This window comes from Stylophora pistillata, chromosome 3, assembly GCF_964205215.1.
Source record: "Stylophora pistillata chromosome 3, jaStyPist1.2, whole genome shotgun sequence".
Lineage (NCBI taxonomy): Eukaryota > Metazoa > Cnidaria > Anthozoa > Scleractinia > Pocilloporidae > Stylophora > Stylophora pistillata.
The window spans coordinates 19,143,971-19,166,533 of NC_142521.1; the positions used below are offsets into that span (position 1 = coordinate 19,143,971).

At 37.5% G+C, this 22,563-nt stretch overlaps 1 protein-coding gene across 6 annotated transcripts; it reads right to left on the reverse strand.

Moving 5' to 3' along the window:
* Window positions 1–365: 365 nt before the first annotated feature.
* Window positions 366–21,347, reverse strand: LOC111339282 (transcriptional corepressor CBFA2T3). 6 transcript variants are annotated; one of them, XM_022945908.2, is made up of 12 exons: window positions 9,518–9,618; window positions 9,246–9,337; window positions 6,651–6,997; window positions 6,465–6,554; window positions 5,502–5,692; window positions 4,326–4,362; window positions 4,048–4,096; window positions 3,737–3,799; window positions 3,000–3,091; window positions 2,306–2,453; window positions 1,919–2,175; window positions 366–1,791 (listed from the first exon to the last, which is right to left on the reverse strand). In XM_022945908.2, the coding sequence occupies exons 3-12, from the start codon at window positions 6,978–6,980 to the stop codon at window positions 1,498–1,500; spliced, it is 1,551 nt and encodes a 516-aa protein (XP_022801643.1). In that variant the 5' UTR covers window positions 6,981–6,997; window positions 9,246–9,337; window positions 9,518–9,618; the 3' UTR covers window positions 366–1,497. The 6 variants fall into 6 exon arrangements, with proteins under 6 accessions (XP_022801643.1, XP_022801640.1, XP_022801639.1 ...); XM_022945905.2 differs by lacking the exons at window positions 9,246–9,337; window positions 9,518–9,618 and adding an exon at window positions 20,978–21,347 and having other exon boundaries at window positions 3,000–3,088; XM_022945904.2 differs by lacking the exons at window positions 9,246–9,337; window positions 9,518–9,618 and adding an exon at window positions 20,978–21,347.
* Window positions 21,348–22,563: the final 1,216 nt, after the last annotated feature.

Sequence of the window (22,563 nt, forward strand, 5' to 3'; positions counted from 1 at the left end):
GCCCGATCAAAGGAAGGGGGAACTTCACACTCGACGCCTGCTTCCTCAACAAGAGCAGTGACCCTTTCATTCCAATCTTAATTCCTCACAGAGCTGACCAGTAACCATCATATCTTAGCTGGTTACTTCTGAAAATTAATTAAAGAAAATATTCCGTTTGATAAATTGTACGTTAATCGAACGTTGTAAAACGAAAACCAAAGTAGTCACAAAAGCCAATCAAAGCAAAGGAAATTATCGCAAGGAGCCAGTAGGAACTCATACCAAGAGCCCATCTTTGCTTAAAGTAAAAAGCGCGGTAAAACGCGAATTACCACCATGCGATTGGTTAAGGCTAAGGAGAAGTGGTGATAACAAGACACCAATTCAACATAGACTAGGTCCACTTTATTTCATATTTACAAGTATTACATGTTGGTATTGCTGTTAACCGACTGAAAATGGACAAAATTCGTCAAAACTTTACGCTTCCCACAAGGAAGCAACGATTGATAAAAATTTACGTTAGGAAAGACACTTTAGACAAGGCTGAAAATTCTTCTGGCCCATTAACGAAATTGGGGTGGGAGCTTCTGTACATAATTACATTCCATTTGTAATTTGGTGCTCAATTGAAACCGAAAGGTAATGGTTGAGGACTGTGCACCTTACTCTGCCTTTAAAAAAAAGGAAGGACGAAACAACTTCAAAACCAAACCAAAACAAAGATATTTACTTAATGGGATTTAAGCTTACTAACACCGCCGGCGAAACACACAATTGAAGATAACGGCTTTTGCCCTTCTTAAATACTTCCCTCGAGAAAAACTGTTCCCTGATGCAGACCATAAAATCTTCCGATGCTACCAGTTGTTGTCTGAACAATTTTGCGGAAGACGAAACATCTCGTTTTGGCCCACTGGTTGCCTAGAATCCATGAGATTTACTTCACCACTGAAATAACCTACAGGATTTTTTTGTTTTGAGTTTCTACGTTATGATTTTGTCTGTCAATAAATGGGTTACGAGAAAAGTTGGAGAACCTGAAAAAAAGTATTCGCCAAGATGCAGTTCGGATATCTTTTACGATTCACTCAGCCATGAGATGCCAATAGCTATTTGGGGTCTCTACCATCTTTACCCTCCCCTTCCATGGAAAAAGAGGAGCTCCATACATGCAGATGGTTTTATGAAATAGCAGCAGTATCTCATTTTGATTTGTGTTTAAGACAGTCTTCTTATTCTTAGAATCCTCCGGCTGCACATACCCGTAATACTACGCGATAAAATTGCTTAAACCCTTGGCCTTATTCTACCCTGCTTCATAAGAAATCTTTTAATCGCAAACACAGTTACAAGGGAATCAACAAAGATTATGCACAAATCGAAATCACAATTTCTCAATCATTGGAGGTTCCCTATACTGACGAGGAAGGCTTCCCTTGAAAAAATTTCAGTGTCCTTTTCTGGCGACTAAATAAACGAAGCCAGTATTACTTAAGCGCGTACTAGTCGATCCTACGTAGAGGGGGTTTTCATAACATAATCACTGAGGGACGAAATGGGGTCGGATGACGAGGTGGGCGTGGTCATTCTTGTGACAGCGGGACTAGAGGTGTTGGTATCCTTGGGAGAGCCAACGGACTGAGGACCTCCTCCTTGGGGATTATCTTCGCTGGCGGCCTGAGCTTGCTGTCCACACACGTGATGATGGTTCTCCCAATCTTTGTGCTGACAAAACGGGCCGCAGTACCTCGCCACATTACATCCGCTACATGTCTCCGTAGCCTTTCGCCCGCAATTCCAACAACTCTACGGGAAGAACAACCAATATCCCCATAAGAATGAGAACAACTTCACTAAAGAGCATGCAAATTGGCACAAACATTAACACAACTTTTGTTCAAGAAAACAAGAATGCATAGCATTATATCCCTACCTCACTCGAATCACTCTGATGATTTGACATGGCTAAGGTATCCTCAGTGGCCTGTCGGCGCGCCTCTAGCACAGCTTTCTCCATTTTGCCATGCGCACTAGCCACAGCCTCATTGGCTTTCTCCTCGGCAGCACGGACGGCTTTCTGTAGTTCCACCACAGCTTGTCTCTTCACGTCACTTACGGCCTCTTCCGCACGACGTTTGACTTCTGCTACGCGCTCCTCTGTTTGTTTTAGCGTTTTAGCCATCAGTTCCCCTAAACGAGTTTAAAGTACAGGTTTAACGAAAGACAAACTTTTCAGTCCGTTGACGAGCGAGCATTTTCTGAAAACCATGCTAGACTTAGTTGTCCATACAAAATGACGCTAGGCGAGTTCTAAACCCACCTGCTCTCCTCTTAACTTCCGCTTCTGTTTCTTCAGCTGTTTTTCGTGCCCAGGCCAATAATTCTTCTCGGTCCTGAGTGCATCGTTGTTGAAGCACTGCTACAGCTCGTTTTGTCTTGTCAACCATTCCTATTATGCACTGAAGCATCTAATAACCACACAGAAATAATTATTAAAAAAGAGAAAAATCACAAATACCACACAGTAGTAGTACCGACATAAAATGCTCAGAAGTGATTAACATGAAACTTCTCCCTATAATACACATACATTATCCAACAAACAGGTGATGAGAATACTCATTCTTATCAGGTAGAAGTTATCTTGACCTAACACCAAATTCTCATAACTAATTCACAAGGAAATGTCTAGCACCCAGATGGGAGAATTCACAACCAGATCTTGGGAATCAGAGGGTTAAAATGTGACTGCCCTTTACATAGAAAGTATAAAATATAAATTTCCATTAGTTCTAATCCACTTGCATACCATGCCAGCCACAATTAGGGATTTACCTGACAGAGTTCGTTGCACAAGAATTGGTAAGTAACAGGAGCATGTTTTATAGGTCTCAATCAAAAGATAGCTCAGTGCATGGAAGACCTAGTCAATCTCCAATGCCTAATAAACACCTCATTGTAACCTTGGTAACACCTAATATACACCTCATTGTAACCTTGGTAACTCCACCTACCGTATCCACATGTTTCCAGTCATCCACTACTTCATGTTTGCTATCCAACAGAGCATCTGGCAGTGTGGGATCACCATCACGTGAGCTGCCTGCTGTGAAATTACCAATGATTAATCATACCATCACACAAAACTGAAACATCACTGCAAACAAAGGGCGGTAACATTATTTACAAGATAACGAGTCATCAACCCTTTTGCCACCAAGATCTAAATGTCCACTCTCCATACCATCTAGCATACATTTTTCATAATTTTAGCTCCAGGTATTTCACGTTCAAAATAAGCACTATTCCCTTGCTGATATTTTTATACTTTCCTATTACTTTCCTGCTAGAAAGAGTAGAGGTATTGTATGGAGAAATTCTTGGTTAACGCTTCAACTCCCATGAGTGACCAAGACAGAATTTCTCCTTACAATATCAATACAATATCAAGACAAATGATGACAATAAACAAAAATATCAATTAGGGGATTAGTAGTTGATCCAATACCAAATTCTCCAAACTAACATCATAAGAATGTACAGTGTGTGGCAGACAGTAAGGAGAAAAAACTACAGGATCTTGGGGCTGACAATAGAATACTATGGGCATGTAATAAAATTCTACCCAATTTAACCATTTACCTTTATGAATTCAGTGCATAATTTGTCATCATGTAATGCAACGACTGAGCTGTTCAGAGTAGTTTTTGTTTTGGAAATAAAAGATTATTCAACATCCTTTAAATATTACCTTGTGGTATTGTGATGTCTTCCATTCTTAACTGACTTGGTTTATTAAAACTGCTGCTGTTGCCTATACAAGAAAATACAAAGCTAGCTCAGTATCAATTCATCATGCAATGTGATTCTTGTTCAACAACTGTGAGATAAGATTAACTTTATATAATTCTAAAGCTACATTGAAATCCCTCAATTTAAAACAAAGCTGTTTAGCTATCTTCAGCAAAGAAATCATAACAAAAAAGGATTCATTTTGAGGTGAAAGAGGTGAAAGATGTCAAAGTAATTGCATTCAAGTTACATTCAGTTTTATACACTTACCCAAAAAGGGCCTCTTTGGGATAGGTTTACCCAGTTCTGCCATCATTTGCTGAAACAAAAGGAGGGAAAATTTCAAAACTGTGATGGCCACAGAATTCAGTAACCAAATAAGGAAGAGGTATTTATTTGCATATTTATACAGCATCTGCACCAGCATAATGTGATTGTCATGGGATGCATTACATTATGCAATACAGGTATTTAATAAGCATATCTCCTATTTCATAATGAAGTACTTAGATTTCAGGAAAAAATAAGGAAGAAACACTCCAACTCACCATAGCCAAATCAGGAGGTCCTCCGTTTTCCTTAGGTCTGTAAAAGATGGCAAATCTATTCTTAAAAGTATTCTTACAAAGAAATCTAAGTCTACGTACTGTTGTACATCCTGACTTAATTTATGGCTGTGCTCTAGCAACACCTGGAGGCCCCTGGTGTCTTACTTTTGCTCATGAGCAACTAAAGAATCTTAGTTTTTCCATAAAAGGCATATGTAGGGCAACCTGGATTTCATAATTTGTAGTACTGGGCTCTTTTAATTATTATTTTTCTTAGTATTACATCAACCAATAACCCCAAATTGATAATTTTCTCTACTCTCATCAATTGTCTGCTTGATTTTGTAATGATACTATGGGGAGAAATTCTGTGTTGGTCACACATGAGAGTAAAAGGGTTAATGAAAAGTTGTTAGCTTGTAACATTTAATTCTGGTCCATGACATGTAATGTAACCAAACAAAAAACAAGAATAATGCCATAGCCATACACAGGCTACAAAATTACATTCTCATTCCAAATGAAAGGAAAGTCAACTTTGCACTTGTGTTAAATGAAAAAAGCACTTGTTTTGAGCCAGTCAGATGCACACAATTTTTTCATGTCTAATGTTATTCTTTTAATTTTATATTGCTGCTGTTGGACAGAAGACAATCACAGACTGTTTTCACAGTTTTATGAGAGCCACAATTTTAAATAGTAACAGGGCTCAAAATTGTGCCTGTATTGGACACATTTGCGAATAACGATTTTGCTTTTGCAACTAAAATTTCTCCATTGGTAGCGATTTTACAACCATTTTAAAGCCTAGCTTATAAGTAAATTATATTTAATAGCCTTGTGTCTCACTTGTTACTGGTTGCTGTAGTTTTATCCGAAAAATCCCACTAAATTCAAGTTAAATGTTGCATGACTTTTATCGTTGACTTCTTGCTGAGAAACATATCATGGGCTCGCTTTTTCAGAACCTACGCCGTGCAATACTCATGAAATTTCTTGAGTTGGTTACTTTTGCAACTAAAATTTTTGAACTTGTAACAAAATTTTAGGAATTACTTGCATATTGTGATCGAGAATTTTTTTTAATTCTGAGCCCTGAGTAATATTGTCAAAGAAAATATTAAACCAGTATAACTATTGAGAGATAAAAACAAATGTTTTTTGTAATAGCTTTACCTCATATTTTCTGAAGGAGCCTTTCGTTTCCCATTTTCATTTATTTCTAGTGGATTTAGTTCCTCTGGATCCAGAGGTGCTGTTTCTCTTTCACTTAAAATATCTTCATGTTGTCTGAGATATTGTGGTGGAGTTTGTTTGGCCATCTGAGCACACTGTAACAGTTCTCTTTGTAGAAGGGGTAGGTTTGCCTGGAAATACCATAAAAATTATACCTTAGTTATTATGGGTTGATAAGGCAAGATATCTGAATGATCGGCAATTCTATTCTAGGCCCTCAGTTTACAAGTACAACTTTAGGTCAACAAACTGATACACACAAAAACTTAGATGCCAAATATCTGGGCCACTTAAAACGAACCTTAGTCTCAAACTGGGAAATTAATTCTACTATTTACAGTAACAAACACTCCTAAATAAGTTAAGCACTTTACTTATTACTAAGTTTGGAATCTATGCAGTACACCAATTTTACCAATGAGTAAAGGTTCTTGATCCCGATGCCAAAACAGCCGTAACAATCCATCAGCCACAAGATATTCATTTCAAAAAAATGTCAAAGTTTTAAGAGCAGAAAAAAAATTTCAGCCAATTTTGGTGCAAAAGGTGACTAAGTGCTGACTTATTTTCACATAGCCCACCTTCTACTGATTAAACCATGTTAAGCAAGAACAGACCAAAAAGCAAAATTTCTGGCAGAAAGGTGAAGATGAAAAAACTCAGGAAAAACATTTGATTGGCCACCATACTGTCAAAGTTAAACTCAAATGGAATTTATAGTAGGCCATGCACAGAATTGATATTTAGTTCTTGGAAACGAAAATGTTGTGTTGCATTTATATACCACTACTGTGGAAACAAAGCAAAGCTTGAGCATGTGGGGGGGCACTAGCTAAATAATTGTCTCCCTTAGTATACCTGCTCTGATTTCATTTACATGTATATAAACAGAGTCAAGCATACCTTTAGAAATGGTATAACAAATGGTCTAAGAGGAAAATTTGTAGCTTCTTGAAGCTGTGCATGAAATTCTTCAATGGATATTGTAGAGTTCTGAAATAAGAATAACCAAAAGTTAACATTATATCTCTGACCACAAGCACCTATTGCCCCAACAGTACCAAAATTTGTTACAAATTGTTTCCTTACCACAAGGTTCATAACAAGTCCTCGCACTCTCTCTCCAATTTCAGGTGAAATATCTGAACCAAACTGTTGCAGAGTTGTCAGGAATCGCTTCAACTTGCTAAGTTGCCGTGCACCGCAGGCTGGAGGTAGTTGGGTTACACTGTTTCCTATACTGCTAGGTGACACGGGTCCAGTGGGGCTGGTATGTGCACCATTGACAGCCGGTGAAGTGGAATTATTAAGAGACCTAACATCAGCTACAACAGGAACTGATGAAGGATTTGTATTTGGCGACGACACTGGAGGTCCCTGAGGAGGATGAGCTGCTGGATCTGTCGGTGAATCTGGCATGCTTGCCTCTCTTAAATCTACAACATAACAATTTTATCTTATCTGTCTGCTTTTGACCGCATATTAGTATGTGAAAGGCAATACACACATGTCCACCTTTAAAAGGACTGGTTGCTCTTAGAACTTTACTTGAGTAGCCAAAATAACGCGAGATGACATAGGTTTGAATTTACAGCACTGTGCTTTGTGATTGCTCGAGAATGCTTTGTGCCATGTTCTCAACCAAGTGGATGTAAAACTTAAACCAACCTTGACTCGACAACCCACAAGTTAGTTACCCTTGGTCCAGGATATATGCAGCACATGAACTTATTTTGAGTTTTTACTGGCTTATTGTAAAATTTTCTTTAAGTGGTCCAAAAATAAGAACAGTGAGAACCACAAAAAAATCGTCACTTTTTCCAAATAACAAAGGCTGATATTTCAAATATAGCATACTATCATAGCATAAAAACCAACTTTTTCTTCACTGGTTTAGCTCATGAAATCACTCTCCTGCACTAATGCCAACTATAGAGTTCCATGGCAACTGAAGATCCAGCATTCTTAGCATTGTGACCCTTATGACAACTTGTATCTTCACCTTGGCAAAAAAATGATTCGAAAAGCCCAACAAAAGTTGTATCAAGCCTTCTCATTTGCCTTCAAGGGGACAGAGGCAGATACAGAAAAGACAATATTTGTAAGATACATATATTAATTGGTACCTATCAGGGTGGGATTAGAAATTGTTGTCAGGTACCAACTGGATGGCTTAAATGGTTTTAAACTCAGACTGCACAGAAAAAATAATATTATAACTTGGGAATGCAAACTATGTATCAAACTCCTAACCCCAGTTTCACATCAAACAAACTAGGTACTCGTTTACATCGTTACATTACTGAAAACTGATCACAAATTATAAACTCTATTACTCTGTCATTTTTTTTAATTTGTTGATGATCAATACATGATATCCAATATATTTAAAGCATATTTCTGTATTACAATACAGTCACAATGTGAAACATAATATGAACACAGTAAGTCCCAAAACAAAATAGAACATAACAGTCTCCCTGCTGAATTGAGTAATAACAAACCTTGATAGCTATTAAATATACTATTTTTATTTTTGACAAAGACCGACATTCCACTTAACCTATGGTCAATAACTGGAAAAATATGCAGACCCATTAAGTTGACATGAATGTCGCTAGTAATACAGACTACAATTGCCTGAGAACAATCAACAGTTGTGCTTGGTTGAACATTACAAATTCAATGGATAAGAGCATATATTGGTGTGGTCTTAAGTTCATATGCTTCGGTCAAAATGTTTCCGAAACAAAGTCATTTGCATTCAAACGATCTGTAAAGACGAACTCTTATCCAAACTTGACAACACAATTCATAGCATCGAACCACTCGGATATGTGGCTAAAACAATCATCGGGTGATAGTTTTCTGATTTTTCATCTGTCGCTTTTAATTTCACATTTCAGAGCCATCATGAAAATTCTTCAATTGTCAACGAGTCTTATAACGCCTTGTTTATCAAGCGGGTTCACCACGAACAAAATTTCGCAGACACAAAAGATCGCTTCAGTGGTGGAGTCAAGAAGATGGCCAATTTGTTCGTCAGGCTACCAAAGTAAAGTATTATAAGAACTTCATGAATAACCTTGTAAATACGCATAACTCTGTTGATGAGATTTTAATGACACAACCAAAATTACTAAAGATTTATCAAGAAACATACTGTGATTCACGGAGTTTAAGTTAGAGCATGGAACTTGTGGCAATCGAAGAAACAGTATACTGTTACCGTCTCATAACCAGGTAACTGAATTATCATTACATAAGAAGAAAATATGAAATAGGTAAAATGTTTTAATTTTCCCCAAAACTTATACGTCACGACCCACAGCGTTTGCAACAAACAAGCTACAGAGGGCGAGCGAAGAGCCTACGGATATCATATCGCGACAGAGGTAGCGACAAAAGGGATTTATAAAACGAGAAGGTTTGCGCGCTTGAAGGGCGAGAACCTTTGCGCAAATCACGATTAAAGCAAACAGGAATATGAAATTTCGAATAAGAAATTAGTAGAGTTTCTAGGACATACATCGCCTCGTAAGATAAGCATTATAGATCGTTGTAACAAATTTTGGTAACGCTGTGTCGTTCCTCTCACCGAAAACATAAATAAATAAAAACTCATGGCTCCGTCTAAGCAACATAAGCGTAAAAGAAATTTGATTTGCATCTCGATGTACTCACGTCTGAGACAAGTTTCAATCCCCTTTTAAACAAATCCTAAGAGCTATGGACGATAACCAAGCGTATTCTGGAGTCCTTGTCTTAATCCATAGCTAAACAAAACAAAGGGAGACGAAGCAAAATCGGACGCCATATAAAAGAACTCGTCATTACACTACTCAAGGTGGCGCTTTGAAAACTTCACCATCGGAAACGCGCGCGACAATTAAAAACAGCTAGATGCGTTTGCTTAGTTTAATGTTATGGAATATGATCAATATATTGGCAAATACCTGAAGTTACAGCCGGCATTACAGACTTCTCGCTACACCAGAAAGGGGCTTTCGTATAACTCCCATCGAGAAACTCTGCCACCGGTGAAGCAATTAATTAGTGACGTCATGAGTGGGTCACGTGATCCGTATGTTATGAATAAATGAATATAGCTGACGTTTAAAATATCTCGAAATTTTTTTAATGCATTGTTTATAATATTTCTTTAGCACGTGCCGTACGGTCCATTAAACGAAGGAAAAAATAGTGGCTTAGAGCGGACAACTTTTATGGGAGAACGCGATCAGATAAAAACAACAAAGATTTTGCCGTGGGAAAAATAATCCTCATCGGAAAACTATCACCGAATATCTTGCTTAATATTTAACTAGCTGTCACCAACACAAAAGTAATTTCAATTTTCATTTTCCTGTTTGAAAAGCGAAAACGCAAATTTATCTAAATTTCGTGCGAAAGCTGCAGGCTTGTTTTTCATTGAAATATTTTCGTTTACAATTGAAACTGCCGAAGGAATTGGCGATAAAAATGAGAGAGATCGCGAAAAAACGACCAAGTCTGTTTTGACCCACAGTTCACTGAGATTTTCTCAGCCGCTTTTTTTTTCAACACAATATGCAATATCGGCGCACAGATAACACTCCTTATCAACTATCAGGTGGTATAGAGCGACTGTCAACAGCTGTGCATACGGGAATCTAGCGACTGTCGGTAGCAGGTGCACCCCATACTATACCCCCGTTCGATTGTTTGCGTTTCTAAATATGGAAGTCAGGCCACCGTTGCTTAGATATACTGAGAGCCTGGGCTCCAATTCTGATGCAAAGATTTAGGGACTCCTATTGTTATGATATTTCCAAAAAAAAAGATAAAAACTCAGAGATAAAGTGAAATGTTGTAGATTAGCCACTGTCAACACGCTGAAAAATCCAAAAGGATTTTAATGTCCGCCTTGTTTTCGAATCCCACAAAATTGGAGAACTAAAGAAACCATATGCTTCAAAAGCTTTTCAGTCGCTAAAGTAATAAATAATTAACCAAAGGTTCATTAAAATAGATCTCTCACACACGTGCCCTCGTAAGGAATAATGATTTTGGCCAAAATCGAACAGTGTTTCCGTGTAATACGATACCTACTTTGCAAAAAACATAATGATCGCATGACCAAAAAACACGACAACATGCGATAATGAATAAAAGGCACGAAAGAAAAATACAAAAACTCTCCAAATAGCTTGTTTAAATTGTTTTTGTTGGGTCTCTGATGAGAAGCACAAGAATAAATCGATAACCGGTAAACCCTGCAATTCAACCTGGTTTGTGATTGGTCGATTCCCGCACGTGCAAATTATTCGATTGTTGGTGTAGTTATTGTATCGTATGTACATCTGTTTCTACCACTCACTAAGGACATTAAAGAAAACGAGCTGTTTTCTCCTGTCGAAACCTTCCACTGACAACTTATGTTTTATTTACACAAGGCCTTCTAAGTGGTGGTAAGGCGGCGAGGCGTTCAACAAGGCCAACTGTATGCCCGTAATTACTTTTCCAACGACATGAAAAAATTATACCACAAAGATACCAAACGGACGGGGGATTTACGCTTTTTTTTTTTTTTTTAATAAACCGGGTCACTGAAAAAAATTCTCGGGGTGAAACAAAAATCCTACAGCGAATTTTAAGTGGCTTCTGTGATATTTTTATTTCTCCACCAGTGGAAAAAGAATTCATGAAAATTTATATTGACAAAATAGTGAGTACGGTATAAATGCAAGGGGAAAAATCAATGGCAAATTCATTTTTAAGACAAAAAAGGATTCGTACCGTTGTATTTGTGGTGATGCATTCCGCCGACGAATTTCATTGATCCTTCGGTGAATAGAAAAAAAAAGGCGTTGTATTGAAGATTCAGAGCGGCGGCTGTCTCGCCAACAAACTTGTATAGCAAGGCAAGGCGTAACAAATAGTGGAGTTTTCTCGCGCGCGCGAATCACCACCTGCACATCCGGGAACCTAAGGCATCTGTAGCAGCTGCCCACACAAAGTGCATGTCATCATTAATTAACGAAAGCTCGGCATTTGACAGATATAATTCCGTGAATTATTTACATCTGCCTCTCTGACATCAGCAAGGAGCGCCAGCGAATTAATAGATTTAGAGATCTCTGCTTTAAAATTCATAGCCGTGAAGTAAGGCTTTAGACACGTTAGCATCGAAAGCGTGAACTTCACTCAACGAAGTTGTTATGTAGCTCTGCGCTCATGATGCGTCTAAAACTTGTTGAAATTCCTCCTTAACGACAACTTTCATACAAGCGAGCGATTTCGTTGCACCTGTAAAATAACTTTCCTTAAATGGAGAACGGCGATTTTCAGCAGACTTCGGAGGTCACATTATTAACTAAGGGTCGGGCGCTTTCTTTTCGCTTTCAGCTGACGTGGCTAACAATTTTATTTCATTTTAAACCTCATCGTCAAATCTTTTAAGAAGTTCTTGGAATAAAAACTCAAGAATAAAAAATAAGACTCGTTTTATCGATTCGATAAGAGTAATAAACTTCGGGAGAATAATTGGCGGGATTCTATGGGAAACATCTGCTCCCGTTATGCAAAACTTTAAGGCAAAGAAAACCCATCAATGTCTAAGGAATAGTTTAGTGGGGTGCCTATAACAAAAATTAATAATATTTTTTAAGAAAACAACTGAAAGTTATCTATGCTTTTAACCATTCGGCGCGCATTATTTCGGCCTGAATGTTTTGGTGAGTTTTGCCTCACACCGTTCAAGTCGCCAGAGCATCTCCAAATGAATGCGATGAGTTTGTGTCCAATTTGGATTCCAGTTTATGTAAAAATTGCTCTCAAGTAATTTAGTTTGTTGCTAAAAACGCGAAATGGCTTTCTGAGAGTCTAAAAGCGTAAGCGCTAAGAGCTGACAGGAAAAAAAAATCGAAATGGAAAACAGAAAACATCAAACTATCTTTTATTGGACGTTGCTGAAAATTTACAACAAAAGATAACGCGCTCAAGTATTTTCAGTTTTTAGATGCCGGATTTGAAGAGGACCCTTGAACAAATACTGCCATTTCACTGTCGACATGTAGTCAACTCCCCTCCGACATTTGGGAGCCACAATTAAATTTTTTTGCGCTTTTTCACTTCCCACCTTTGTTTCAACATACATGAATAAAATAACTGTGATAAAACTCAACTTAAACGTGAATTCATTAAACACGATCGAGGTGTTCTCGTTATTCTTGTCTTTTTACATGATTTCTGAATCTTTTTTCCGAGGCTGTGAATTCTGTTTGATGACATTAAAATAAATAGTCTCGATTTCAGGGTTCTGTCATTTATCCGAATCTCAATATGTGCTACATTTGAAATCCTTGATGTTTTCAAGTTGAGTCTTTGCCTTTCTTGACCAAAGAAAATTTCCATTTTAATTCGTGACATATATTGAAGATAACCATTTAAAACGAAAAAAAAAAAAGAAGAAGCCAAAGAAGCTGAAGCCAATTGTTCACCTCGGAATAAAAGCTTGAAATAGCTCAGTCTAGGATGTAAGAAAGAAGTTAATGCTGTTTTTCGATATTTTTCAATTTTCCTTTTTAACAAAACAATTAGATTCTTCTGAGTTTTTCAATTCGGTTGGCGATATACATCAAGGCTATTATTCAACTCAACAAAGAATTTGTTTTTTACAGAATGCATTTTACGGAAAACATTAATCTTTCCGACTTTAAATAAAGCCATGTGAAATTTTCGTGCATTGAAATCGTTGCGTAGGAATACAAATATATTTCATTAAAACCATTTACGCGTAACATGAAAGGGTCTTGAGTTTACATATTTTCTACGAAAGATGCACCACAGAAAGGCCTTTCATTTGCCCAGGAATTTTTCTTCAGATAACTGGTTGATTTAGTTTTATAAACTACCTTGAAATTCCACAATTCTTTTTAAAAGTTCCTAGCCCAGTTTTAAAAATAGAATTTACTTCTGACCCCTTGGAAAAAAAAAAACACAAATAGAAAATTTGGTTGCCATGAAAATTGAAATGTTTCTTTTCATTTACATAATTCAATAAAACCATTCACATCTACTAACAGCCGAGCCTGCTGGCGCTTAAAAGCAGGTTTTTCATCTCGCAATCTATTTTTAAGAAACTTGGCAGCTAGTTTGCATCGAGTGGAAGACCTGTAATCGTAGCAAGCTTTGAAAAATTGAACTATTCTAAACACAAATCTGATTTTTTTTTGTCATGAAACAAACGCTTATTAAAGAAGTACACGCGAAACTTATATTTTTCAATTTGCATTGTTAGCGCGCGTGTTGTCATTGAGCCTCTCGTCTGTCAGTCTTTTTCCATTGTGTGTGGGGCATCTGATGATATTTGGAGGCAATAAATATTTAACATGTCAATCCCAATGTCCGGTTTGCTGCGAGATTTGATAAAATTGAAAATCATACAGCTAAATTCGATAACTACGTGTACCCTATAGGAAAGACTTTTTTTTTTTCTGGGGGAGGGAGCTCAGATTGGTTGTTTTGTTTTCATTCACAATTTTGATAAGCTGTTCAACCAAACAATCCCATGACTAATTCTATTTTAAACGGTCGTTTACAATTCAGAGGTTTCTATGGTCACATGTAAACTAGTTGAGAATACCCGTCAACACTGACTTATTTAAGATCTTTCACTCCGTTCAGTGGAGAGAGTTTGAGGTTATTTGTTCAACCTTTACAGACATTCAAATCGATCTGTTAGGAACCTAAGCAAGACCTCAACTGCGCATGGGCTGATCCTGACTTCTACTATGGATGCGGAATTGGTTTGTTTGGGTCAAACATTTTAAACTTTGCCGAAACTCGATTGGGACATACAGTCATGAAAACTTAAATTTCTTTTTCGCGAATTTTCTTGCTTTTCCAATCAATACCATTATCTCAATTATCTGAGTTCGGCTGGTATCTGACCCGCCTCTAAGCCGTTAATCACCCACTTTACCTAGACTTGCTGTATTGATTTCGGCTGGGAGTAAAAAGTTAACGCTGAATGACCACCACGTTTGACTTAATCTTTTTAAGGGAACTCGAAACAATCGCTAGATGAAGTTATGATTTTACGAGCAGATAGCGCAGTTCAGCAAGTTTTCTTCTTATGCATGAGATGTAAAAACAATTTAAACACATGTTGTATTTTTGACAATGTTTTTGACAATATCATTGTGCTGATTTTTTTTTCAAAAACAAGTTGTGAGTGTATTGTTGTCCTTGATATTGTTGTTGTTACCCGTTATTACTATTGCACTTCTTAACCTGAATGGAGGCAAGGAGTTCTTTTTGAAAGATAACCTGTCGTTTTAATCTACATCTAATAATGAGCCCCAACAAAAGATTCTCCGAGTGTCGGACACCTGTAAGAAACACGTGGAAATACAAAACACAATCCAACCCCAAAAAGTTTCAACTCCACTTTGTATTCTATGTAAGATCTGCTGCAAGATCTTAATTCATTACAATGTTTTAATTTTGTGAAACAGAATTAAACTTTCATTGGATTAATTCTCTGAGCCAGTTTAAATGTAAGCTTTCATTTAAGTTACCAATCAAATTTATTCTCCAAATGAATTATACAAACGGATTACAGATGAAGTTGTTGGACCGATGACTTCCACAGAAGATGATTACAAAACACGGTCGTTTAAATGTGCAGTTAACTGAAATTAAAACACGATCATAATCAAATGAGAATTTCACTTGATCAAAATAAACAATTTCTAAAACAATTAGCACCAATATTAATGACATATAACAACAAAGCCGAGTGCAATTTGGACTAAACCAATAAATTACAGTACAAAAAAGCGCTAGAAAGCCCAAAAAGACAATGAAAAAATCCCATTATCATAATTATCCTGGAATTACAATCTAATATCGGCTTTCGTCAGCAAGAGTCCAAGACGTCTTTAAATGTTGTCGACAAATAATCGGGCTTTGTATAAGATTCCGAGAATTTCTCAAAACCTGTCGCTTGATGTTACACGTGTTGACGTAATATTTTACACAAGTGTCAAAAAGATCTACATCTGCCCTCTCTGTCGACCGAAACCAGCTTTTCGTGAGACAATATTTGTGGCAGAAGAACAGGTATCGTGCAAGCTGAACTACAGCAGGTGTATAGTTTATTCTCGCTGTATTTTTCTCTCTATCTTTTTTAAACAAGTCAAATCTGCTGAGGCGTCGGTGTTATGTCAACTTTGTGAAATGGAGGGAATATGTCTTTCGAACCTTTTGGTGTTTTATTTTTCATCACTTCATCAGTGGCGCAGAGCGCTATTTTCGTTGTGCTAAATCAACCAAAAGTGTGTAATTCCTTCAATTTGAAATTCTACCTAACATAAAACTGTCGTCGTTGTTTTTCCGATCATCCAATGAAAGCTGGGGCATTTTTCCAGTTTCGCCTCTTTCCCTCATACATATTTTAAAACGATTGCTTTCAAACTAATACTGTGATTTTAATCAAATCATCGAAGAGAAAACTGATACTTCTATTTAAGCCCAGAGGTAAAAAAAAAAAAAAGGACGAATTAGTTAATGAACATCTTAAATCCCGGAAGTGATGAACATTTCACTTCCCCTCAAAAGATCAAGCATCGCAAAGGTAGATCTAAAAAGTTTTTGATAGGGGGGAGACGAACGTTTGATTCATAGGACACATAAGTAAATATATATTATATTCTTCACATTGTGCGGTAACATGCGATCTTATCCTTACGAGAATTTAGGTGTCGCACAATCAATAAAAGACCTTACAAGTCTGATGGGATGGGTGGGTCTAGAACTCCTCTGAACCCTGCCCTTGGACTCCTCCCCCCTCAATTGAGCTAACCGCTCCCCGGTTGGCTCAATTGGTTAGAGCGCCGGATTGTGTTTTGCGGGAGGTCGAGGGTTCGTGCCCCGGCCGGACCAATACTCATGGTCTTAAAATAACTGAGGAGAATTTGCTACCTTTGTATAATATCAAGCAGAATGGATAGATATTCTAGTCTTCTCGGATAAGGACGAATAAACCGTAGGCCCCGTCTCCTGCAGGGTTAGGGGTAGGAGACGTTAATTTCCCACGCATGAGATTACTGTGTGGTGGATGTCCTCCCCTGAGGTGGGATGGGTGGGTTTACTGGGCCCGCAGTAATTGGCGCGAGCTGTTGCGGGGTCCCTGCCTGTCGGCGAATCTAATAAATGAAATCAATACATTATCCAGCAAGTAGATTGTGAGAATGAATAACCTTAACTCTTAAGCTTTGATACGTGACCCTTTTAGATGACATGTCGTATGACTTTTTTAAGAGATCTGTCAATTATCTCTTACAACGGGAAAAAGCGGACAAAGAATCCTAAGTTATGCCCTCCCTAGGGCGTCGAGAGGTCGCCGAACGAAAAAAACGTTAGCTATGCGCGTGAAGGACGCGTTGTATGTACACTGTCTCCACGCACTTTGACTTCCCCTTCAGTTTCATGTGTGAAATAAAAATAAGGATGTCCACGACCCTATATTTTGTAAAGTACACGCAATCATTACGTCATGTAGCATGTGCTAAATGAGCTTAAAAGCTGTTATCGTTATTATTATTACCCCGTGCGCATGTTACGCAAAATGTTTGGTTTTGTCATTATCCGAGCAGGTGAGATCCACATACACGGAAAACTTTCATGTTGGTGTTTGCCTGGTCTTGTTCGAACGAAACAGTCTAGATAAAATTTGAAAACTCGGGAAGCTAAGTCGAAAATTTTTAAAACTCTTCTAGTTCTCCAGCGAGTACCAACGCAAACGCGATGTAATTTCTAGCATTATTGAAGGAGAATTATTGAGGAACTGAAAAAGTTTTATGAGAACTTTCCTTATGTTGGCGTAATTCAAGTCATCGAATTTGTCAGCCTCACATTTGCACATAAGTTAACAAACCGGTAATGGTGTGGTTGACTTACAGATCTATCACAAACCTCTGAACTTTATCCTAGCGAGTTGACGTGTATCTTAACGCGTTAACATCATCAGAATTACACTGTTAAAATAGCCAATACGAGATCAGAGTCAAAGACACACATCTGGTGAAGTAAAATTTTGTGACAAATGACTTTTAAGAAAAAATCTACCAAAGAAAATTGTAGAGATATCTTTTTTTCTAATGGTTTTCTATACTCTCAACCAATTAGAGCATCAAAAATGCTGATGAATCTAGAGTAATCCCTTTTTCCACTCTTGACGCCCGCCTCTTTCCTTGATTGCTTCGTTGTAGTGCTTATGTGTGCTCTGATAGGCTGTCGTGTTGATTGACAACCGCTTTTAGCCTTAAAAGGACAGGTGCAAGAGCCTAAGGTGAGAAACTAATCTGCAAAATCCTTTTCCAGTTACTGAAGAAGAACTAGTGACAAACGAAAAAAGAAAAAAAGCTACGTCATACGTGATGCTGTGATATAGACCGCTGTGAACCAGTCAAATTATGGGAATTTCGTTCAAAATTCAGATAAAACAGTATTTCCAACAAAGAATGTAAGTTCGTAGAAGAAAAATAATACACTCAGCCGAGGTAGCTGATACATTTATTTTCTTAGAAGCATTCGTTAACCCTTTTTCCGCCTTACAACCATACGCCCTCACGCACTTTGAAGAAGTTGCTGATTTCAACACATAGATATGCAGATATTCTGAAAACTTGATAGAATTTTGGGAAGCAAAAATGAACAGTGTTCGCTAAGATCAAGGGGATTGCTCCTGAAAGCAAAGCATCTTGTCTGAAACCGAATACAATCTACGATCACATGTATTCATTAAAGTTTGTTTAGTTCTTCTAGTTCTTCCGGCCTTACAGACAATTGCTCCCACCTCAGCTCACGGCAAGTCGATTTTGTCAATTCACTGAAGGAAGTAATATTTCAACAAAATAATCCATCTTTGAGTTTTTAGTAAGTCACTACCAAACATAATTTTAACTTTTACTCTGGCTTCTCTGACACCTGGTCAACTGTAGTGTTTCTAAGCTGAACAATAAGCAAACGAAACTTAAAAAGCTCCTTTTGCTTTTGTTTTTTTTTTTTTTCTATGCGCTTCTTTAACCGTTAATCGAAAAACACGGATGTTTACCAATACTTGGACGAAGAAATGGGTCGAAAATAACTATTTAATGAGAAATATTTCTAAGTCTTATGTGTAGTTATAGCGACAGCGCCAGCGCCATTTAAAAAATGACAGACGTTCTCAATGTAACTTTAAATCATCATTTAAATGTTAAAGTAACACCACGTTTCTCTTTGGTACTGACAGCTTGAAATGATATGCCTTTAGAACCCCTTCAATTCAGCCAGCTATAGAAATTTCGTAATGTGTTGCAAAATGGAATTTGTAATTTATATTAACGTAATAACCCACATTAGTTTAAGAGCGCCATCTGCTCAAAGTATTCTAATCATTGCAAAAATAAAATAAATTGAACCACGATGAATATTAATTTTTGCCACAAATTTAATTTTGGGCAGCATAAAAGCTGTAAATTTCTTCAACGCTGTTTTGGATTTCTTTTTCATTACATTTTCGACCAAAAGAGATAAAACAATTGAAAAGTCAAATATAAACATTTTATTGGGAAATGTGTTCAGGTCCTTGAAATGTCATCAGTTTTGCTTTGAAACGTATTTTCCGCTTATTATTTAAACACCTTTGAGAAGAAACCTTAAATATCTGGCAGAAAAACCTTTATAGGTTCTATGTAGAACTCAGTTTGTCGCTTGATAGTTTGCGACTGAAAAGACCTCTTTTGTTAAAGTTATGAAATCTTTCTTCGTCATTTTAAATTTCTATGACAACATGATTGGCAGTTCAACTAGAGCCACTTGTATGGATTCGCACTTTGTGTGAAGCACGGTATGTTTGAGTCAGGGGTACGGGCTTGTTTGTTCAGTCGCCCTTACGGAATATACTCAGCTGCCTCGCTACTCTTTAGGGGCTAAAATGGTATTGATTATAAAACACTCGTGTTTTAGAATGACTTTCAAATCGTCGCGATGCAAATTTGCCAGAAACGCGGGGGTTGGCATGACAAAAGGACATCGCCAAGCGACGTTCTGTCTGTTAGAGATATAGAACCCCTTGGGTAAAAGATACCCGAGATGAAATGTGTTGCCTAGAGACTACATTTCAACGTGAAAGACGCGTTTCGCAGGAAACTAGCTCAGCAAAGGGTATTCATCACAACTTGAAGGAAAACACCACGTCTCATGGTAACACTTTGACATCTTGTCCTAATTATGAATGACTAAGGATCAAAAGGGACAAAATTCATAATGGGGTAAAATCAAACAAAACCAACCAGTATAAAACAGTAGAATTAAAGTGAGAAACTTGCAAGTTACTTGTGCTGTGTACATCGTTAGATTTATGGGTCGTAGTTTAGGGAAACAAGAAATAAAGTTTAATTTTTTTGTGTTTGTGCGTGAGATGGACTTTCATTCGCAAAGACGAAAACCTGGTCCATTAGAACTGTTCGTCTGAGTTTTGTCGCGTGCACGATTAATCGGAATCATCTTTGGCGTATCGCATGTCCGGTCTTAAACAGAAACCCTCTCTCATGACGATCGAAATTGTTCATTTAGAACGGCTGATCACGAAGGGAGATTTCGGTGAAATCATTCCATATTCAGTAAAACGAAATGTGGCGTTAGGCTAGAATTCCTGGTGATGTAATTTGTCAAAACGCGGCAAATTAAGCCGCTTTCCTGGGACTTAAATTACGCTTAATGGTTAGCCGTACTGAAGTGCCTAACAAGCTGCAGAAATCCATATTACTTATTCATGAAGGGATTTGAAAACAACCCGAGGTTTCCATTGCCCGTGAAATCAGTTTGCAATCACATGTTTTCACCGACAACCTAGAAAAATATTTTAGTCTATGCTTCTTCTACTTTTAAAGAGAGCTTGTAAAAATAGTGTCTATTGATTTACATTAGATAACGAAAATTTGACTTGTTCGAAGTAAAACTGATATTCTGATAGAAAATATGGACTAGCATCTTGTACCGATTGTGATAAAAATCTCATGAACATTTCCCTTACAACTTGAACGAGAATTCATTTCAGATTTCAGATGTCAAAAGTAAATCGCGTGGGGGTTAAGTGCAAAATTTAGTTCGGTTCTTTTTTCCGAAACTTTTGATTGTACATCGTACCATTAACACAGTGTTTCAAAACACTGTATTATTCACATTTAGCGAAATTGTATGTCCCAAATGAAAAGTTGTACCTCCTCGAAAGACGACGCTTCCCAATATTGAACAGAGAAACTAATACCCTCTTCTCGAGCGTTTAAATAATGCAAGTCATGGTATAAAAATAAAAACAAGAACGCTTCCGTCAAGCTCGAGGCATGAAACGAAGAAGAAAAAAAACAAAATTATGAACTCACATGATCGCCTCTGTGTAGGATAAAGCTTCGAAATGTCGCTCTCAAGCATAGTAGGCAGTTTTGGAACACGAATCAAATGAAGCTGTTGTGTTTTTGGTAGCATTCGTCGTTTAAAACAGCGAGGTTTCGTTCATAGTCTACGTTCGTCTCTGGTGTTTACAAGGTGGTCACAGCTACATCAGCCGCGACGCAAGTGTACGACATCAAAACCAACTCACGGTCACAGTATCTTGCAGGTGTTCGGTGGAATAAATGCATTCACAAAAACTCATATTTGTTTACATGTGGCGGGCGGGCGGGCAAACATCCACTATTTCGTCGTCTTGATTGTTAAATTCAACATGCGATTAGCCGCTTGTGAAAAGTGAAGTGATCACGTGATCACCAGCAGGTGCTCAACCCGGGGAAAAAATGCAAAAAATACGCGAAACGAATCAATCCATCACAAATTCGCATTTTCATTCTTAATTACGTTGACAGATCAAGCGAGATCTAATGTCATTTAAAAACATTGTAATTTTTTTTTTGTCTGTAATAATCGTTCGAGACAAATTAGAGCTTTCTCGGTTTAGCTAAGTGACCTCAACAACTTGAGTATGAGAAAGCAAAAGCAACAAAAATTTTCGGACAAAATAAGGCGTTATCTTTCAAACTTAGTGATTCGTAAAACACGCGAATATTGCGCTTGATAGTGATAATTGTAACTTTCAACATCAATCAATATTCTGAGGTATGATTAATGAAGTTTCGAGGCAGGTGCAGCTATTGGGCTTCTCAGCTGACGTTACTTGAGAGGAACAAAAAAGCCCTTTGGCGGACCAAAAAAAAATTGGCAGGTGACACTATGGGCAATTGCACAACAAACGAATAAAACCTAAGGTTAAAAAAACAACCACGATTCACTTTTCTCGCGAATGAAGCATTTTTTAACTATGTTTTCTCATCGTATCTTTTCCTTTAAAACCTACTCTTTTTGACGGGTCGAAAACAATAAAGATGGTTGAACTGAATTGCAGGATTTCCAGCACGTTCTCGCCGATTTTGGCGCTGTTTATCTTAATTGCGTGGAATATTTATGATGGGTTTTTCTTCTGGAAGACGGCTGATGACATCTGAGTAATTGCTCTTTTTTCAACTCAGTTGGGAGCCGAAAGTCAATTTCCTACCCTGTACTTCGGCTGGGATTTTAAGCGTCCAAAAGACAGTGAAAGTAGCGCGTCATTGTCATAAAACGTTTAAATCGCGTGGTAGCAAAGTTACGGGGGCTTTCTGCAGCGCGTTAAAAGAATGACAAATATGAAAACGCTGTGAATTCATATATTTTGAGGAACACTTTTCTACGTGTAATTACAGTACAGGAAAACACAAGTAAAACAAATTGCGATTTCCTCAATGTATTGTTTGCAATTGGATCTGAACATATTTCAATTTAGCCTATGGAACCAACGCTTTTTTCCTTCAATAAGAAATAGATTTACCACTTCAACGGAAGGATTTGAGTTTGACAAAATCCTATAAATTAGACGCGATTCTCAATTTTGATCCGAATTTTAATCGAAAGGAAAAGCCCCAACTGCACTTTTGCA